General features: G+C 31.1%; 3 protein-coding genes across 3 annotated transcripts in view; 1 reads left to right on the top strand and 2 right to left on the bottom strand.

Moving 5' to 3' along the window:
- Nucleotides 1-11967, bottom strand: part of LOC124533820 (AP-1 complex subunit gamma-1) — a 33659-nt gene extending 21692 nt beyond the window's left edge. Inside the window, exons 1-4 of the mRNA XM_047109340.1 lie at nucleotides 11774-11967; nucleotides 8477-8538; nucleotides 7795-7936; nucleotides 7300-7488 (exon numbers count right to left, since the gene is read on the bottom strand). Of these exons, the coding sequence (XP_046965296.1) occupies nucleotides 7300-7488; nucleotides 7795-7936; nucleotides 8477-8538; nucleotides 11774-11832 (452 nt within the window). The 5' untranslated portion in view covers nucleotides 11833-11967. The remainder of the gene's footprint in view (nucleotides 1-7299; nucleotides 7489-7794; nucleotides 7937-8476; nucleotides 8539-11773) is intronic.
- A 63-nt stretch (nucleotides 11968-12030) lies between these two features.
- LOC124533819 (ADP-ribosylation factor-related protein 1) lies at nucleotides 12031-14988 on the bottom strand. The gene is made up of 5 exons (XM_047109339.1): nucleotides 14701-14988; nucleotides 14450-14620; nucleotides 14305-14386; nucleotides 12495-12666; nucleotides 12031-12278 (listed from the first exon to the last, which is right to left on the bottom strand). The coding sequence occupies exons 1-5, from the start codon at nucleotides 14791-14793 to the stop codon at nucleotides 12185-12187; spliced, it is 612 nt and encodes a 203-aa protein (XP_046965295.1). The 5' UTR covers nucleotides 14794-14988; the 3' UTR covers nucleotides 12031-12184.
- A 343-nt stretch (nucleotides 14989-15331) lies between these two features.
- Nucleotides 15332-18085, top strand: LOC124533372. The gene has a single exon (XM_047108597.1). The coding sequence runs from the start codon at nucleotides 15332-15334 to the stop codon at nucleotides 18083-18085; it is 2754 nt and encodes a 917-aa protein (XP_046964553.1).
- Nucleotides 18086-18723: the final 638 nt, after the last annotated feature.

Here is an 18723-nt window from a genome sequence, read left to right as displayed (position 1 = left end):
CACAAGTGTGTGCGTACAGAGGTGGAGTATTTATTCCCTCTCATAATCGGGTAGGATGTCAAATACGACACGTTTGGAAAGATTTCAGGCGCAGGAGAAAGTTCCTCGGTATCTTTAGCCTTATTTCTAACCACTAGACAAACAGAACAATCAAACTTGGTCTGTACTATATAGTTTTTATTTAAGTTTATATGTATGTGTAGCAATATGGGAGCCGTGTGGTAGAAGAGTCTCAAATCTTCTACTCAAAAAAGAGTACTGGTTATGTTAATAACAAGAGCCTGCATGTTTATACTTATTAGTATTAGGACTTATTTTTTATTTTATGTCTATTTTAATACGGGTCTCACTATTTACAACAATATTTGCTATAAAGGCAAATTTAAAAGTTTCGATTAAATGATACTAGTTATGCGTTGTACATGAACTAATATCTGTAAGATACATAGATAGATTTAACAAGACTTACAGTTGACTATTAATTTTATTTAAAAGAAAGTATATTTATTCATCTTGTCGGCAGAATGTACAGCCTAAAGCTGTGTTAGCTTTTCATTCAATTTACGCTCGTAAAAGCCTCCTTGAACAAATAATGATTTTGATTTACTGAATGCAAACAGGCCTTTCCATCGCTTTACATAATTGTTAGAAAGAGTTAACAATATTTATTTAACATACGATTTATTTTAGAGATGGTTTACACTTTTATAAAAATAAAAAATAATACGGATTGCGTTCCACTCAAAATGAGATCAGCTCCGCAATTGGAAGCTCATATAACAGTTGTATTAAGAATTAAAGTTTTTTTTTCTTCGCAACCGGTTTCAATTTAAGCGTTAATCAGAGCGAGACCGGTCCAAAACATGGCGCTCAGTCAACAAGAACTAACCCCTGCCTTCGCCTAGAGCGTTAATAGGGTGTCACGTTGAGACTCATAAACGACCGCGTCTAATTAATTCAATCCGTTTACTTCAATTATGAGATATTATTCTTTTATATATTTTTTTAACATAATAATTATTTCTTACAACTTACTATACACATAATATTCTGGAGAATGTATAATATTTAATGTACAAAAAATCATCCCCATAAATAAAGTAAACGGTTTTTAAATTGACCGTGTAGTTGCTGAAATACATTTAAAATCTGCGAAAAGAAACGTTCGGAAACGTGTCGAACTAAATGGACAAGTTAAGTTTAAAAACTTTGAAAATAAAATACGCAATATGGCATCTAATAAAAGTTTCGATTCAAGACTAAAAATAGCTGTAAAGGAGTTGTACTGTAATAAATACTTTCTCGGTGTAAAACATTGATTTCATCAAACAATTTCAAAGTTCCACGTAAGTTTTACTTCGAAGCTTTATGTATCTCGTTAACCCTTTGTAGCTTTTAGGAAGGTCACAGGGCGCCATTCCTTACGAGTTCAGGCGAATTACGTTTATTGACGTATTGTTTAACTACAGCGGTACAAGTTGTAATACATAATTGTTTTGTAATTCAACAAGTTGTCTATATCATTTCAGATTAAAATCGATTTTCAAATAATATCTATGTTTTATAAAAGTATTATTTAAATTGTAATTATGTAATAACTATACATATAGAAATGGCTCAATGGTTAGATCTCACACAATAATCAAATTCGGGGACGCACCACTGACTTTTATGCTTTTACATTGATTCAGAAAAGTCGTAAGGAAGTTTACACGTCTCTGATGAAGTCCTGCCACGCGTATCTAGTATCTACCTACCCACTGTCATTCAACAATAAAGGTCAAAGGTCTTTATGACGTATCCCTTATAAATTTTATTTCAAAGAAATTATTTCAAAGGTACTCATACTTATACCTGTGAATACTAATTATAATTGTGATTACTTCAAAGAGCTATACGAATTTCTTGCCATTCCTTCTCAGCCAAGACTGCTTTCCGAAACGGTATTAAAGAAGTTCCAAAATGTATTGTCAAGTTTACTTGAATAAAATAAATTTGATTAAATTCAAACCAAATCCAGTATATTTGGTTAACATTGGCGTGTTTTCAATGGTTAATTATACACTATAAAAAGGCTATATCGTAGCCTAGAAACCTATTTTTATACGGTTAATCTTACGCATTCGTTACTTAATCTTTTCATGGTCGATTGAAGTGTTTTTACTCTTTTGAACACAATTAATTTACGATACCTAGGTGTTACGCGCTATAATATTATTTTACATACAACATTTTAATTACATTTTGAATGTCTGTCTATTTCTGTTTTGGATATAAGCATATAGTATAATTTGTATACCGTATTTCAAATGAAGCACATTACATTATGCTCCACACATCACAAATTTTCTTAACTACTTATATCCATTTGAATATTACTTCCAAATTTCCTATATCCCGAAAAGATTGGTTGATAATTTTTTCGCGAATTCATATTGAAACGTCATAAATCCACAAAGCGTTTATTATATATTTTCTTATAATTGGAATAGGCTTACAGATTTTTTTTAAAGTGAAAATGTAACTTTTTAGTAGGTATATATTTCAATCAGCCGCTCCGCACTGCCTCACCCCCATTAAAGGTTACTGCTCCGCCCCGTAGCTCGTATTGCGTGATGTTATATAGGCTCTCTAAGGCAAATATTTTTCAAATCGGACTGAATCATGAGTTTAAAAGCTTAGCGTATCTTGCAGACTGATATTATAAATGCGATAGTTTAGATATTTTTTACTCGATACGCAAAAACGCCTGATCGAATCTGAATGAAATTAGCCACATAGATAGTTACTTTTATTCTGGAAAAAATGTACCTAACACCTGCAAATTACAGACATAATATTGAACTAAACAGTAAACAGATAATAAAAATTTAAAATATAATTTAGTAATAAATAGCGTATCGCATTCAGAGATTTGATTCTGTGGCAAAGATAATATAAATTCATATTATTAATAGTATATGTTTGAAATTAGTTATGACATTCATTTTTAATTTTATCAACCGGTTTAACTGTTTGGGAGATAAGCCTGGATATAATTTTGGGTACATTACATGTCGACGCGGATGTCATCTATTATGAATCACTTTGCTGTACCCGATTATTGTTAACAAATCAAACATTTATTAAAGCAGCTCATATGTAAATGGATACTTGAAGAGAAACCATATAGTGATGTAGCAGAAAAGTCAAAGACACATAGTGCACGCCTCCTTTGGTGTGGAATTAAGAATTGATGTTAAGCGATTGTTTCTTGTGAAGCAAATTTATTAAATAATTTCATATCGTTCACAGAAAATCATATATCTCGAAATTTTTCTGTCACAATTTAGGGAAAATACTATTTTATTTTTAGAATCCTGCTTTTAAAGTTACAGAATTTGTAGCATATAATAGTAAACAAAAATAAATTTAAATAATTTGTCTATAGTCAATGGTGGTAGTAGTACATTTTGTAAGGCGACTGGGAAGTTGCCGCTAAACAGCGGTGTGTTCCATTTTTAAGGGTGAGTGAGGCAGTATTAATACAGGCAGGGGACAAAATACGAGACCTGAGATTGGCGTTTTGACGATGTAGAGAATGGTTAATATTTCCACTTCCCTTCAAAGGCCATTAGCCTGTCCAAAATGCGATCCTTGAGATCTGAAAGTCCCAGGTCATATGCCAACTATTTTAGCAAGAAGACAATGGATTCATTCTCTTCTAAAACAAAGTGTCCAGTTTGTCTTGCAATTGTGCAACAGACAAATATAATTGTCTTATCCTTTTGCTCTAAAGAATGGCGATTCACTTGTTATTTTGTATCAATTTTCTCTTGTCTGTAGGCTGTTTATTATATTACCGGTAACAAGATAGGCTATGACCTTGCAGAGGATATTTAATGTCGAAAATAATTTTTGATTTTGTATTTATAAATTCCTTTATAATCAAATTATTCAAGAATTTTATAAAACAGACAGCGCGATGGGAGTACATATTCTTATTTACGTGCAACGTCTTTATACATATATAACGTTTCTGACGCTAAGGGATTCAAGCTCTTTTATCTACTACTAGCTGTGCCCGCGACCTTGTTTGAATTTGAATTTATAAACGAATTTGAATTTAACAAAATACATATTATTATAGCCTAGGTTACTCCTTATTATATCAGTTGTCTGCCAGTGAAAGTCGCACCAAAATCGGTCCAGCCCTTCCAGAGATTAGCCGAAATAAACAGACAGACAAAAATTGTAAAAAAATGTTTTGGTATATGTACCGTGTATTGTAAAGGGCTATTTTAATATTACAAACAGAATTTTTTATATGTTTAGATTTCTATGTAGTTTATTTCTCAATGATTACGCCTGATTCGATATTATCATCAAAACCAAACAAGTTCATTTCGACGACATTTAGAATTGTCCCTTTAAAATTGTCGCGCGATTAAATGTCCCCAAAGTATACTAACCACTTATGTAACTACAGGGGTCGGTAACCGTTTACCCGTAGAGTTATTTCAAAGTTATTAAAGGTACGTATTCAAATTCGCCAAACACGATATAAAACTAAAAAACTTATCACATATACTAATCTACAGCTTATTCCAATGGAAGCAAGAAATGAGATATACAATCCTTTTAAATTTACGTATTTCATGCGACTTACACTTAACCACTTAGGTATTATACTTTACTTCCAAAATTCCGATAACAGTTTCGTCGACATTCAAAACGACATTTTTACGCAAATTCATAGTGAATATCATAGATTAATCAAACTCTAGATATCGCGTTAATTTGCTATCAAATGTTGTTCATTTGACTTTGTTCCTATGTTTGGAATAAGAGTATATACTATATACCAATACATATTATAAATGCGAAATTAACTCTATCTGTCACACTTTCACGACTATAATACAGAACCGCATTATATGAAATTTGGTATGAATCGAGCTTGAACCCTAAGGTACTATATTATTATAGGTACTTGTTTATGCGTAAAACCTAAAAAAACTTGCCCGCGTGTTTGGCTTCGAAGTTTCAAATATATTAACATAAATTTAACTTAATAAGACCAGAAACATCAGCAAAGTGTACGGAATATCAATGACTAATTGAAATAGCTAATACTAAATCAATATACATAAAACTTATACCAGATGATACAAAGCGTTTCGGATAAAGTTTGCATATTTAATATTATTATAGTACGCTTCGCAGTTACAATAGCTTTCAATTTAGTTAATTTACGAGACGTGGTCGTATCAAATATATGTTTCTTGTATTGAATAAAGGATTTCCGAGTATACTGAGAAAGATCCATTTGTTAAGTTTCCATCTTAATATACAAACCTAATTTAAAATATGTATTAATAATTACATTTTGTAATTGTACAAATACTGACTGTATGAAAATAAATATGTCCGAACGTCAGCCTATAATTACATATATGAATACAATTATTTCGTCGAGCGAGTATGAAATTAAGACCATTAGCGGAGAAACCAGTTGCAAAAATAAACATACAGCTCTCTTTTCTATCCCTCTCAATTATATCTTCCTTCTCTCTTTTGTGACGAAACGTGCCAAAACGTGACGCGTCCTTAAAATAATACACTTAATTTACGTACATCTGAGGATTTTAATGAACCAACAAAGAATTTTATTTCAAATATTACACCCGTATTTACAACGTAACAATCAAACAACCCAAAAAAATACTGTCTTCATTATTTAATCTTCTATTAATGTCATAAAAACAAAAAAGATCTCCTCCAAAAAGTATCACTTATTTTTGGTACTCACGTAAATGAAAACAAACTGTTTATTCTTTATATTGATATAATTTCTAACTTAGTTGTGATTGCATTGACAGAATAACAGAAGCCGTTATTGATGTTCATGTAATTATATATATTTCAATCACAGGTACATATATATAGCCTGTACTCCATGTGTGTGGTTAACCGCGCAGATTGATGTGTTAAAACCAATCTTATGTCGCTTGTTTACGTGTATATTAATAAGGTAGAGTTATCACGTGCATTGAATATTTATTATCAACGTTATATATCTGCGTATATGTATATTTACATTGTATAACAAATCATTATCTAGGAGTTAAATACGCGCAGAAAAGAACAGTTGTGTGTCAATACAGAAGAATTAAAACGAAAGCTCTTAACTCAAATAAAATTAAATACACACACATTCAAATACGTCGTTGATACAAACAAACAAAAAGAAATTGGCAGTTTAAAAATGGAACATATTCTAAAAGTATTGTTCATTATTTGAAATTAAACGTTATAAGGAAACTAATGACAAATTAATGTGTTACCGAGTGAAATAAATAATCCTACTTATAAGTCTTGCATACCCATGAATTTCTGTAATATCTCTCTTCTAGTCTGACCAGATTATTTATTATTATCATAAAATTTACTTTAATATACATACTCATTATACGAGACTTCGAATATTTATCAATACTTATTTGTATAATCAAGTTTTATAAAATGTCTTCGTCTATTTTTATCCACAAAATCGTGCACGTAATCCTTCTCTAAACTTTTATGGACGACATATTTGAAACAATAGACTTTGTCATTCCCCAGAGTTCCAACTTCACACTATATACATACTAAATATTATGATTATAGGTTGAATGAATAAGTCAATATAGCGACGGATGGAACATTGAACGAAGACGGTATCAATTAATGCTAGAACTTTATAATTTTCTTATGCATAAATTCGATTTACAATTCATCCAGTGCTTAAAGTTCGAAGAAAACCGCATGATATGATATGATAACATCGACAAGCACTGAAGCAAAGTGGTGGAATTGACTTATTAATGCTTTCTATTAAGAGAGATTTCCTTATTGTGGGACACTTAGTGTGTTACATTTTATACCTTTAACTCTTATAAAATAAAATAATGCTCGTTTTTATATGAGGTAATGTAATTTATATTAGCAACTACAATAGCTAATATCCCGTTAACTTACGATATTTATTTTAGCAACGGTCAACCTACACTCATTGGAGCAACCCTTCTCAAAAATTGAGGAATCCTTAACTCAAACTCATAACATTTACAGGCTGGTAATACGTACTTTACTAACTACACTAATTACGTATCAATACTGGCACTTTTATCTATTATTTGATCTTCTAAGTTATTGGTTATTTCAAATAATCCTTCCACTGCCTTAATCTCCACAGAAATATCATCAATATCGGTACTTATACAAAAATATTCTTATTTAAAATATTGGTATCATAGCTAGTATGGATCGGATACTTACTTTTTCAGACAATTGGTGATCAGCAAATGCACATCTTGCCGTTCATCCAGCAGCAGCATCGCGCCCAAATAGCCCACGCGCTTGTCCGTGAAGCGTGGGCTCGCTATCAGCTTCAGGCATTCCAGTTGACCAAAGTGTGCTGGATAGCCCAGCATATGAATGTACAGGAGTTTCGCGATGTTTCGACATCTGTTTGAAGTTCGAAAAATTAGCTAACTTTTCTGATCTTTGTATCATAATATGTCACCTAATCTCAAATGGGATTAACTTTGACAATGGTAATATTTACAAATGGAGGGGACCAGTAGACATAAGCCACATAGGGTAAACATTGGCAAGTCCCCAAACAAAAGCGTTTCCGGTTCCGGAACGGTAAAGATCAAACTAATAAAAATACCCCTACCCCCAGTATTAAACGTATATACACTAAGATCAGAAAAGATTCTATAAAAGTTAGCTAGTCCATAACTCGATACACAAGTAATTCCTCCCTACCTCCAAACACTATCTTCTTCTCTGAAAGTTGATCTAATGTACGCGCATTCCTTGTTAACGACACTCCTTTCTTCGGCAGCCGTTCTTGCTGCACGTATCTGTCGGATCAGATCTCGTAACCGTGTCGGAGTCTGCATCCGCACTGAAACCGGCGCGACTGTTACGGACGACACACACACAAAAAAGCGTTTATCAGTGCATTTGTTAAGAAACTTAGTATAAGCGTGATGGATTGCTTGACGAAACTAATAAAAATGTGTCATTTAGTTCACTACTTTTAAAGTACGTACAATAATAGTCAACGAATAAAATTAATAAACACACATTTTATTATAAGTTTCGCTAACATTCCGAAATTGTAATAAAGAATAAAGAAATTTTAAGCTTAAAGGGCAAGCATGATAAAATAAAATAAGTATATTCCTTCAAATATATCAACAAAAATATTAGTTTCACTAAAAAAAAGCTATGAAAACATTAAAAACTATTATAAGGATTAATAAGGCAAGAAGAATTTTAAAAGAAATTGTTAAGATAGTAAAAATTATGCTTGCTAAAAATAAAAGGGAGCAATCAATTCTATAGACTACCATTTAAAGAGTTAAATGAACATTTTGAGTTGCATTTTAATACTAGTGTTTACCTGTTAATTAGATTCTAATTAAAATGAAGGCGTACTCACCTCTCTCTATTGCCTCATTTACCACTTGTTTTATGGTGGCAATGTTGAAAGCTGGGTTAAACCTGTGAATGAAACACTGTGTTAACCATCAATGTTATTGTTATGTGTTTAATGCTAGATTTTTTTTTTCTATATATATGGATAGGCAAATGAATCCACTCCACCTGATGGTAAGTGGTATTAGAGTCCAAACAATGACAACCTGTTTAGTCATGTCATGCCAGCCCACAAGATGCCTTTTTTCATCTTGGATATATAGGTAATATTCTATCATTTAAGACTTAGATGATCCTACTGTAAGGTTGTATGTGAAAATTTTGTACGTCAATTGATATTATTTTGTTAATGAAATTGGTAATTAATTAGAGTCTTATGTATTATAAAAGAAAAACATTTGTTCATACTCTGCTATGTGTTAAGTAACTTTAAAAAAAAGTTTAACACTTTAGTTTACCAATAGTGATATGTAAATGAACATAGACTGTGTTATCAATGTCACACATGGTAGAATATATTATGTTTTACTTTAATGATTTTTTTATGCTTCTAAGAAAAATATACCAATGTGTTATTACTAGATCATACATTGTAAGCTATATTTGAGAGTTTAACTTAAAAAGAATAAAATACAAGTTCAATGCAGTTGCTTATGGACTGTCATATATCTACAGAGCCAAAAGCAGGAGTTGTTATTGCCAGCATTAATTAAGTCGAATAAACGTCAAAGGAAAATTAAAAAAATAAGTTAACTGAAAGTAAACTGACACTGACAGACAATACAATATATAACATATACATTAAAAAAAACATATATAACTATATAAACAATAGGGCCTTCTGTTATGAATGGTACATATATTGAATGTCACAACTTTGTCATGAGTATAATAGAGCTCTGTTTATATATATAAAAGTATATGACTCATGTTTTGATTTCAGTTCAAATTATAAATAACATTTATATTTAATAATTCAATGAGATAATAAGCTACAAAAAAAGTGATATAAGATTGAATAGAAATTAATTCATAGTAATAAACAAACACACTAAAATTCTGAAGAACTCACTTAACTACCTGAATTCCAAAAATGTGTGGTAAGTAAGATTTTGATGTCTATGTGTCTTCAAATTATCAAAAAATAATTAATATATGAGGTATGGCATTTGAAGAACTAACTATGTAACATGTAGAGATAGAACTATTAGTGGAAGCTAAAAAATACCAAATTGATTAAAATTGATGACATATTACAACAATTATAATTTATAAACCCATATTCAAACTTTATAAATTCAACATAATAGAGTATATTTTGGTGAGTGAGGTAATGCAATACAAATCATTTACAAAATAAAAAATCCGGCTGACACTGATCCTAAATAAACAGGATTGGCATAAAGTCACTGAACATTATATTATACCAAATTAATAAGAATGTTTATTTGTAAAACAACAATCACTTGTAGGTATATAAAGTTACATAGTTTTATTGGACATATGCCATTGATTGTGTTTGTACGAAAATGAATAAATTTAACTATATTATGGGTTAAAGTGTCGAGTATGCTAGACTTAGTTTTAATAAGAAATCATCAGTTTTATATCATTATTAATAAATTTTAATTACCAATATCTTATTCATATGAATACTATGTTATTTAATAAATAACAGTACATAATATCATGTATATTTATTGAAATATATATTGTTTGTGACTACAGACAAAGAATATAACATTTCAGTTTCCAAGTTTGGTTGGTGCATTGATAGAAGGAATGATTTATAATTCTTTGATCAAGTGGCTTGTTTGAGTACTTCTTTGTATGGAAAAAATATTTATACTGTACATATGAAGTCAACTTTTGTTTGTGAAGATTTGTTGAGTATACTTTCACTTGAAATGTAAATTGAATGCTTGGTTTAATAAAATCAAAATTAAATGAATAAATCCTACTTCAAATATAAAATGTAAGTTAAGACCATTTAAGTGTAAGTTATTTTTAAAAAATAATCCATATAACAAAAGCTCCAAAACAAATGGCAGAAAACCAAGTTAATTATATTCATTATGAATTTTTTAATATAATGAATACCCAATTAATTAATCTAGGTAATATTCATACATTTGTAACGTTTCATAATTTTTCTAATGTATTTATAATATGTACAAATATCATCAAATTATATACATTCCTACTTTCATAATTTGAAATATGAGTACATTATAAATTGTGCAAATTAATCAACTTTAAGATAAATTTTATTTGATGAAAATATAAAAAGAAAACAAGATTAAAAAAAGAAATGTGTCTTATTGTACGTTTCTAAAGACCGAGCGAGACTTAGACAACTACTGCCTTGCTATAATGTAAACAAAAAAATTACCCAGATTCGGAGCCGTTCATCTTGAATTCTTCGAAGACGTAACTTATATTAGGACAAATATTCCTTGGCGATTACGAAGACAGGATAAATATCGGTCTTCAAAATGACAGGTGTGAAATAACTTACGTATCAAAATCAACTTTACGGATATTTTAAAACACTTTCGAGCACATAAATTATAACGTAAGAAAACTAATAATAATTAGGAGGCTTTAGTCAGACTAATAACCATTTTATCTTGTCACAAACCATAAAAATGCAAGTGAAATCGCATGCCACCTCCTATACAATAATATCATATTTTCACTTCAACATCAAATTGGACCACAATATTTGCCAGATTCCAGTTTTTAAGAACTTATCACTGAAAACTACGGATGAATCTTTTATCACAGATTTTATTCAGAAATATTACGGCAGCCGCCAGCTGACATTTCCTGCGTTGCAAGAAATTCAACATGGCCGATCGACATGACATGACTCGCAGCCTACTCGTTCCCGCACTCACATATGACGTTTCATGTATACTAGTCAAATCATATATTTTTATTTTATATCTTCTGTTTGTAAATTCGATGCAGATATTTATAAACACAAATAATTAAAATAGAAAATATAATAGTGAGTGAAAGTAAATACAACTGAACGATGTATTTTTAAAAGAGTTTGTTATGATTATCCTAAGTTGACAACACTTTGATAGATATTTAAAAGAATACGTGGATATCTCTAGTCTTTTTCCGTAATCATATGATATATACCACAACAATTTAAAATAATAGGGCATATATAAAAATGTAGTACAACTAAAATTAGCTTGCTGATTATATTGAAATAGCTACACTTAATTATTTCTCGAAATCATAAATCTATTTACTTACATATATTCCAAATAATTTTGCGACCTACCTTCTGTTTTGTTCAGGGGGTAATACACTCCAATCAACTTCGTACATGGGATAAGCCATGATTGCAAAAAGATTTTTCACAAAAACATAAAATTCACAAACACATTTCACAAGTATGTCACGCTAGTTTACAAGTACAAACTGAAGCGTTATCAGAGGTGTTTTATCAGGTGCAGGTGCTCCTCAAATATCCAGTAATTACGTATCTCTTATCAAAAGTACAATTTATCACTAAAAAAGGATAGCAATATACACACGGTTGGTTTAATATTTTATTTTCAAATGTCAATACTGTATGTACAAAACAATGGGCCGAGTCACATCATTATCTAAATATGAAAGCTAATTATTATTCATTGTATTAGTAGCGCGAACATATAATAAATATGGTTGATGTCACAATCGTTCGGATTTATAAATTGTCGTCGTGATTTCGCGCCGGTCTCTCGATACTGTTACGTTTCATGCAATCCACTAGCCACCTTATACCTTCGTCAACTCCATCTCTGAAAAAATAAATATGAGTTTTTACGTTTAATCAATGACATTATGTAATAATTTACATATTTTAATATCGAAATATTTTAGCAAAATCTATGATAATGTAGACTTATATACAAATACCTTGACCTAAAAACAATTACTAATAAGTAAATAATTTATATGTATGTAGGTATTAATGTAGTTTAAAATATTACTTAGAACTAAATAATTTCAATTACCCAGTCAAGGCAGATGTGGCCATTAGCATAATGTCTCTAGCACCAATTAAGTGGGCATTTTGGTTGAAAATTGGCTTAACTGTATGCACTCCCATGCAATCTGGAATGTCTTGCTTGTTAGCTAGCACCAAAAGTGGGACCCCAGAGAGATGTTCCGAAGCTATCATTCTGTCTACAAAATTAAATTTTATAATTAGAAAATAACAAACTAATGTTATAAGTAAAAAAAAAACCACTTCTGAGTCATTCAAAGCAGTTACAAATTAATGAAAGTCTTATTTAAATACACATGTTACATAACAGTATTGCATACCTAATTCTGTATAATCTATGTTATGAATAGTCAATTTGCCTTAAAAAGAAATAGTAAAGGTAATATTTATGTGCAAAATATATTATAGATAGTAATAACATATTATACATTGCATATGTAGTGACTTGTTATTATATTATTGACTTATTTGGTGTGTGTGTATATTCTAATATTTTACTACAACCTGTTGTCCTTGCTTTAAGAATTTGCGTTTTAATGATTATTGCATTTTAGGAAAGTACTTAGATCATTAAATAAACATTAATGCAATAGTTTTGTGTTGTCTGTACAGTACCAATACTTCATAATGATTTTCTTGAGTTTAAATGGATTTATTATTGAAACTTTTTAAAGATTTTACCCGATTTTATTTATTTTTAATCATTGTATCATAGTAATGATGTGGTACATAAATAAAAAGGAAATAAATATTTTTAAAGAATCAAATAAATAAAATTAATAATTTTGATCATTAAATACAAAAATATGTGAAGCTTCTTGTAAAACTGGATGAAACCATAAATATAACAAATTATACCAATAAAATCATTATTGTTTTATTAATTTCGTTTTCTTTCCCTATTTCTATACACTGTCTTTTTTGTTAGCTCTTCTTTTTGTCAAAAAATCCTGCATTGATAAGATTTCATTTTGTATCATAGCATTTTTGAGACCTTATTCTTAACATTCTTCTTAATTATTGTTTAACTTGTGTCTGTATTATCCCAAAAATTCTATAAAAGAATCGGTTTAAACCCATAGTACAATGATATCAAATTATTCCTGCCCATCTACTATAAAGCTCTCTATATTAAATGGTGTATCTTTCCTTAGGTTAGAACTCAAGCAAAGACGTACCTTGCAGTTATGACTATTACTATAACTGAAAGTTATATTCAAAGCTGTGGGTAACAACTCGTTTAAAATAAGTGGATATTTTTTTTGAGTAATACATTAAACAGGTTAGGTCAAGATGTTTCTTTAAGAGACTGATCAAAGCATTATAGACAAAGTAGAGATGAGGGATTGTTGGAAAATATTTGCCACATAATAACTACAGTACATCAGAACATGCAATAAATGTTGAGCAATAAACATATCTATAAAAGCACATAAGCTTTCTACATAAACATCATTGAATATGTAAATATTGTATCTCACTGACATCATGATTGTTGTATTGAGTAAATTATTTAAATGAATAAAATAATATAGCCAATCCTAAAGTAACACTATAAATATATTTCAGTTGGTTAATCGTATGATTAACCAACTGAATTTCATTGTATTGTGTAAAAATATGTACAAATTTTGTTCCAAAAATTAGGCTATTATACGGTAGGCTTATTAAACTGATAACAGGATAATAAAAAGCCTTAGTCTCCTCTAGCAAATAAATACTCCTAATGTTCATTAAAAAATAATGATAAGTTTAATTGTTTACATGTAATAGTCATATAGTTTGTATATGATTCCATTTATATTTTATATACTTACCAAATGTTTCTTTGGACTCTGATACTCTTTCTCTATCTGATGAATCCACAATATAAATAACAGCATGACATTCTGCATAATACTAAAAAACAGATGCAATTTAGACATTGATAATAATTAAATTAATTTCTTACCCAATACTCACTTTGTCCCACAGTGATTGCAACTCTTGCTGTCCACCAAGGTCCCAAAAATTAAGTCTAACTCCATCTACATCTATTTTCCCTATATTTAGTCCTACTGTAGTAGTTATTCGACTTGGGTTCATCGCTTTATACTTTTTGGTAAATTTCGTTTTAGTAGCCTCCAAATATGTCTGAATAAAAGCAAGCAAAATAAATGACGCGTAAAATTTACTGATATTATTGTTAATCCAAATATAAGGATTTTGTTTACCGTTTTACCCGCATTGTCAAGGCCTAAGATTAACACACAATATTCGTCTTTTTGAATAACATATTTATAAAAGCCATGAAGTAGTGTATACATTTTTAAACATTTTAAATATAAATGACTGAAAACTCTAAAATAAAAAGGTATCACAAATATCAACTAAAGTGCAATGTAACAATTAAAGTAAATTTAAAATCAACAAATGCAAATAAAAATATCATTGACAAAATCCAAATTACAGAAATGTGATGACAAATTCTCTGTAATTGACATCACTATTAATTTTTGACATTGACATTTGACAATAAGTAATGTTGTCGTCGATTTAACCACCAATTGCCATTTAAAAAATCCCAATAAGTAATTAATTTATTTCCATGTTCCTATATGCAAAATACATGGCATATTCACATTAAAAATCATATGTATGTTTTGTTTATTTTTAAGTTTTCTTCATTGTCTTATTTATCCTTACAAATTATTTTACACTGACACAATAAATGCAAAATATATACCTCCTTACCTAGCAACAAAGAAATAAATAAAACCTTTGTAGTTTGCACAATCTGTCAATAGTAATATTATTATTTCTTTTAAAACAAATAAATAAAATATAAATATGCCTCCTAAAGAAATGAAAAAAACATCAAAAACACCCTTACTATCTGAAAAATCAAGTGTGTATGGAGAATTTGAAGATGATTTTGTTTATCCCTGTTCTATCAGTCTTTCCTTAACACTAGAAGGTAACTCGTTCGGTCCAGGCGATTGGATATTTTTAATTATTTTTAATGGCGTAATTTTATCTGAAATAAAATGGAAACATAATATGGAGGTCAATTTAGAAACATTGCCATTAGATCTAAAACTTTCTTTTCACCAATCCCTAATTGCGGAGCAGCCTTTAATATTTATTATTCGTATCGCTGGTGGAAAAGGAGCTAAAGATCCGGACCCCTTATTAAATACGGATAATAGAGCTGGAGCCACTGTCGATTTATTGCCTTTGCTAATAGGTGAAGAGAAAATTATATTAAAAGTACCTCTATTAATGATAAACACAGGTCTATGTTCAGGATGTGCAGTATATGTTTCTATTACATTATCAGGAGAACCGGAAAACACTAGAATACCCCTTATGATTACAATGCTTTCCGCTCATTGTCTTTCCGTGGCTAGAGAAGGAACTGTTTATTTGAGTGCAATTAGCCTTAATGGACTTCACGATCCTATATCTTTAAATTTTGGGATGTCCTTAAGTAGTTGCAATGCATCGAAAATAGTATGGGCTGCCGCAAGCAACGGTGGACTAGCAGCGAATACAGCATTTAATATTCCATCTGAAGATATTTATATACCAAAGAATGTCAAACCAGAGGATAATGAAACATGTAACTCAGTTTATTGGAATGCCATGAAACGTGTTCTTATAGACCCACAAAGATTACGAGAAAGATTAAATTCCGAGTTTTTAGTAGAAATTGCTGGTGTTCCCAGAGTTGGAAAAATTGATATTAGAGGGCGGTATATGGCATTTTTAAATTTGGGAGTATTGTTAGAACCTGGTCAGTTTGGGGTTACAGTTTGTGCTAAACTATTGTATTATAATGAAGCCGACTTGCCTCAGGGCGTTGGTGGTTTATTAGACCTTCCACCGACGAGCGCCAAAATTAGCGCACGTGAAACAGATTTAATCGTAGACGATTATGGACATGAATCCTATATGTTATTGAGATTTGATTTATTTGAGCCGCTTACTGCTAAAGCGAAAATAGCATCTTTATTTGAAATTATAGGGTTTCCACCACCCCAAGGTTCAGCGGTTCTTCAAAGTGAGTTAGGTATAGACGCTAGTCATGAAGATCCTATCATTGATGCAAGGCTGATAAGAAACGAAGGCGGAGCATTGTCCGTGCACAAAGAATTAAATAATTTGACTTGTAAAGGCACATTACTGATGAATCAAAGTATAAAGAGAACAGCGGCTAATCGTCTTCTTTTACGCATTAGATCTATGCTTAAACAGTTCCCACCGGGGGAATGTTCGGATATTGAATTACAAGACATGATTACAGCTCAGCACGCGGCTAGTCGCCGCGCAGTAACATCATCGTTTGCTCCGCAGTTGCCACAACCTATGCCATCCTCACGAATTGCTTCAGCAAGAAGCCGGCTAGCAGGAGACAAAAGAATAGCTGAGGCGCATATTGATAAAAATTTAAGAGCTGCTCCTCATCATCCTAGATCACTTCTGTCCAAAGCTTTGCGTTGTTTAGAAGAAGAAAATGAAGCGGCAGCTCGCGAATACCTTTTGGAGGCTATCAGTTCTCAAAGTAGAAATAGATATTTACTTTGGATGTTTGGAGGAATAGGATATAATGATAGGCAAGGTGAAGTATCTGCGGCAGCTTTTCGTATAGCTGTCAAGGGTGATCCCTCAGATGGCACTACAGGAGCTATCGGTTGGGCCGCTTTGCATGCTTTATATCATCATAACAATAACTTTTATGCAGCATTCGTAGCAGCTCGTAAAATGAGAAAATCTTGTGAACTGCCTGGAGAATGGAAAAAGTTTCTCCAACGATGGATAGACACAAGCGGCGAGGAGGAAGTTTTTTGGATACCTGGCCTACTTAACGGTGATAATCCTATGTTGATAGCTGCAGCTTTTTTTCTTTGTTTGAGGTGTTATAATTTTAGTGAAAGACTTCTTCTCTGCATAGAAGAGGGTTGTGTTACACAAGGATCACGCTTACATTTAAAAACTAATGTTACCGTTGATATATTTTATTTACGAGCAGCATCATTGATTCTCCGTCGCAAGTTGGACAAAGCGTTACATGTAACAGAAATGGGAATAAAAAAATTTGGTCCTTCAGCCATCATGTCTCAAATGCACGCTACTTGTATTACATGTTTACGAGGCTGGGATGGAGAATGTGAGAAAGCTTTTATGGAAGCAGACAGGACGGGCGTTGAGCCCTGTCCATGGTTACTGCTACAAGCGGCAATGGGTGGATTACAGAGTAATCCATTATCTGCTCTACAACGTGCTGCCCGTGCACATAGAATTGCTCCATCGGCTCACTCAGCTCTGGTTATCGGTCGTGTATATGCGAAAATAGGAGAAGATAGTTTAGCTGAACGATGGCTATCCGCTGCTGTTAAGTTAGAACCATTGCTAGCAGATGCCTGGGCATATTTAGCCATATTAGCGATGTATGATAGGAATATTGATAAGGCGCGAACATTGCTCCGTACTGCGAAACAAGCCGGTTCTATTAGCATTGAGATAGAACAGGAGTTGAAAAAAGTTATGAAAATGGTCCGTGCTAATGCACTGCCAGACTTATTAGTGAAAGATTTATGTTTTTGTGAATATTATTAGCATTATAGAACATACGAGATAAATATTAGGGATATTACCGTTATATTGTTACTAAAGGAAATAAAAGTTATTTTCAATGTGGTTTCTATTGTGGATGTCTATTAAATGTAATGGAGGAGTAGCTAATCAGAATGTTAATTGGTTAAACCTCTCCAATTGCCGGGTGGACTTAATTAAATGATCTCACTTTGCAGTGTTTTGCTTCATTGGTATTTATTTATTTATGTATCTTTTTGACACAAGTGCCTCTGAAATTTAAGAAATATTTATTCTTACAATAATAAAAAAAATGTAACATAACAGTATACAATTATGATTAGTAACTAATTCAAGAAAGGAAATAGACATCAAATCGTCTTTTAAAATAATAAAATAGCTAAAACTAGATAAATTAGCCGCATTTAAGAAATGTTGTACAAACTATATACCAAAGTAAAAAATGAGTAAGTTGAAACTTCCTGGTAATTTTTTATATAATGCTGTCTTTTGTTCCCATTCTTTTTCGTACATTACGAGCTAGACCGAAAATTATATCAGCCCACTTCACCGCGCCTAGTTATTTTTTACGTACCTACGCGCTCATACACAAGATAAAATAAAATAGATAATGTTATATTTAAAAATCTGGCGGTAATTCT

The sequence above is a fragment of the Vanessa cardui genome, chromosome 11 (assembly GCF_905220365.1).
Source record: "Vanessa cardui chromosome 11, ilVanCard2.1, whole genome shotgun sequence".
In the NCBI taxonomy this organism is placed as follows: Eukaryota; Metazoa; Arthropoda; class Insecta; order Lepidoptera; family Nymphalidae; genus Vanessa; species Vanessa cardui.
The sequence above is the reverse complement of the archived record's forward strand: the minus strand, read 5'-3'. Positions and strand labels throughout refer to the sequence as shown.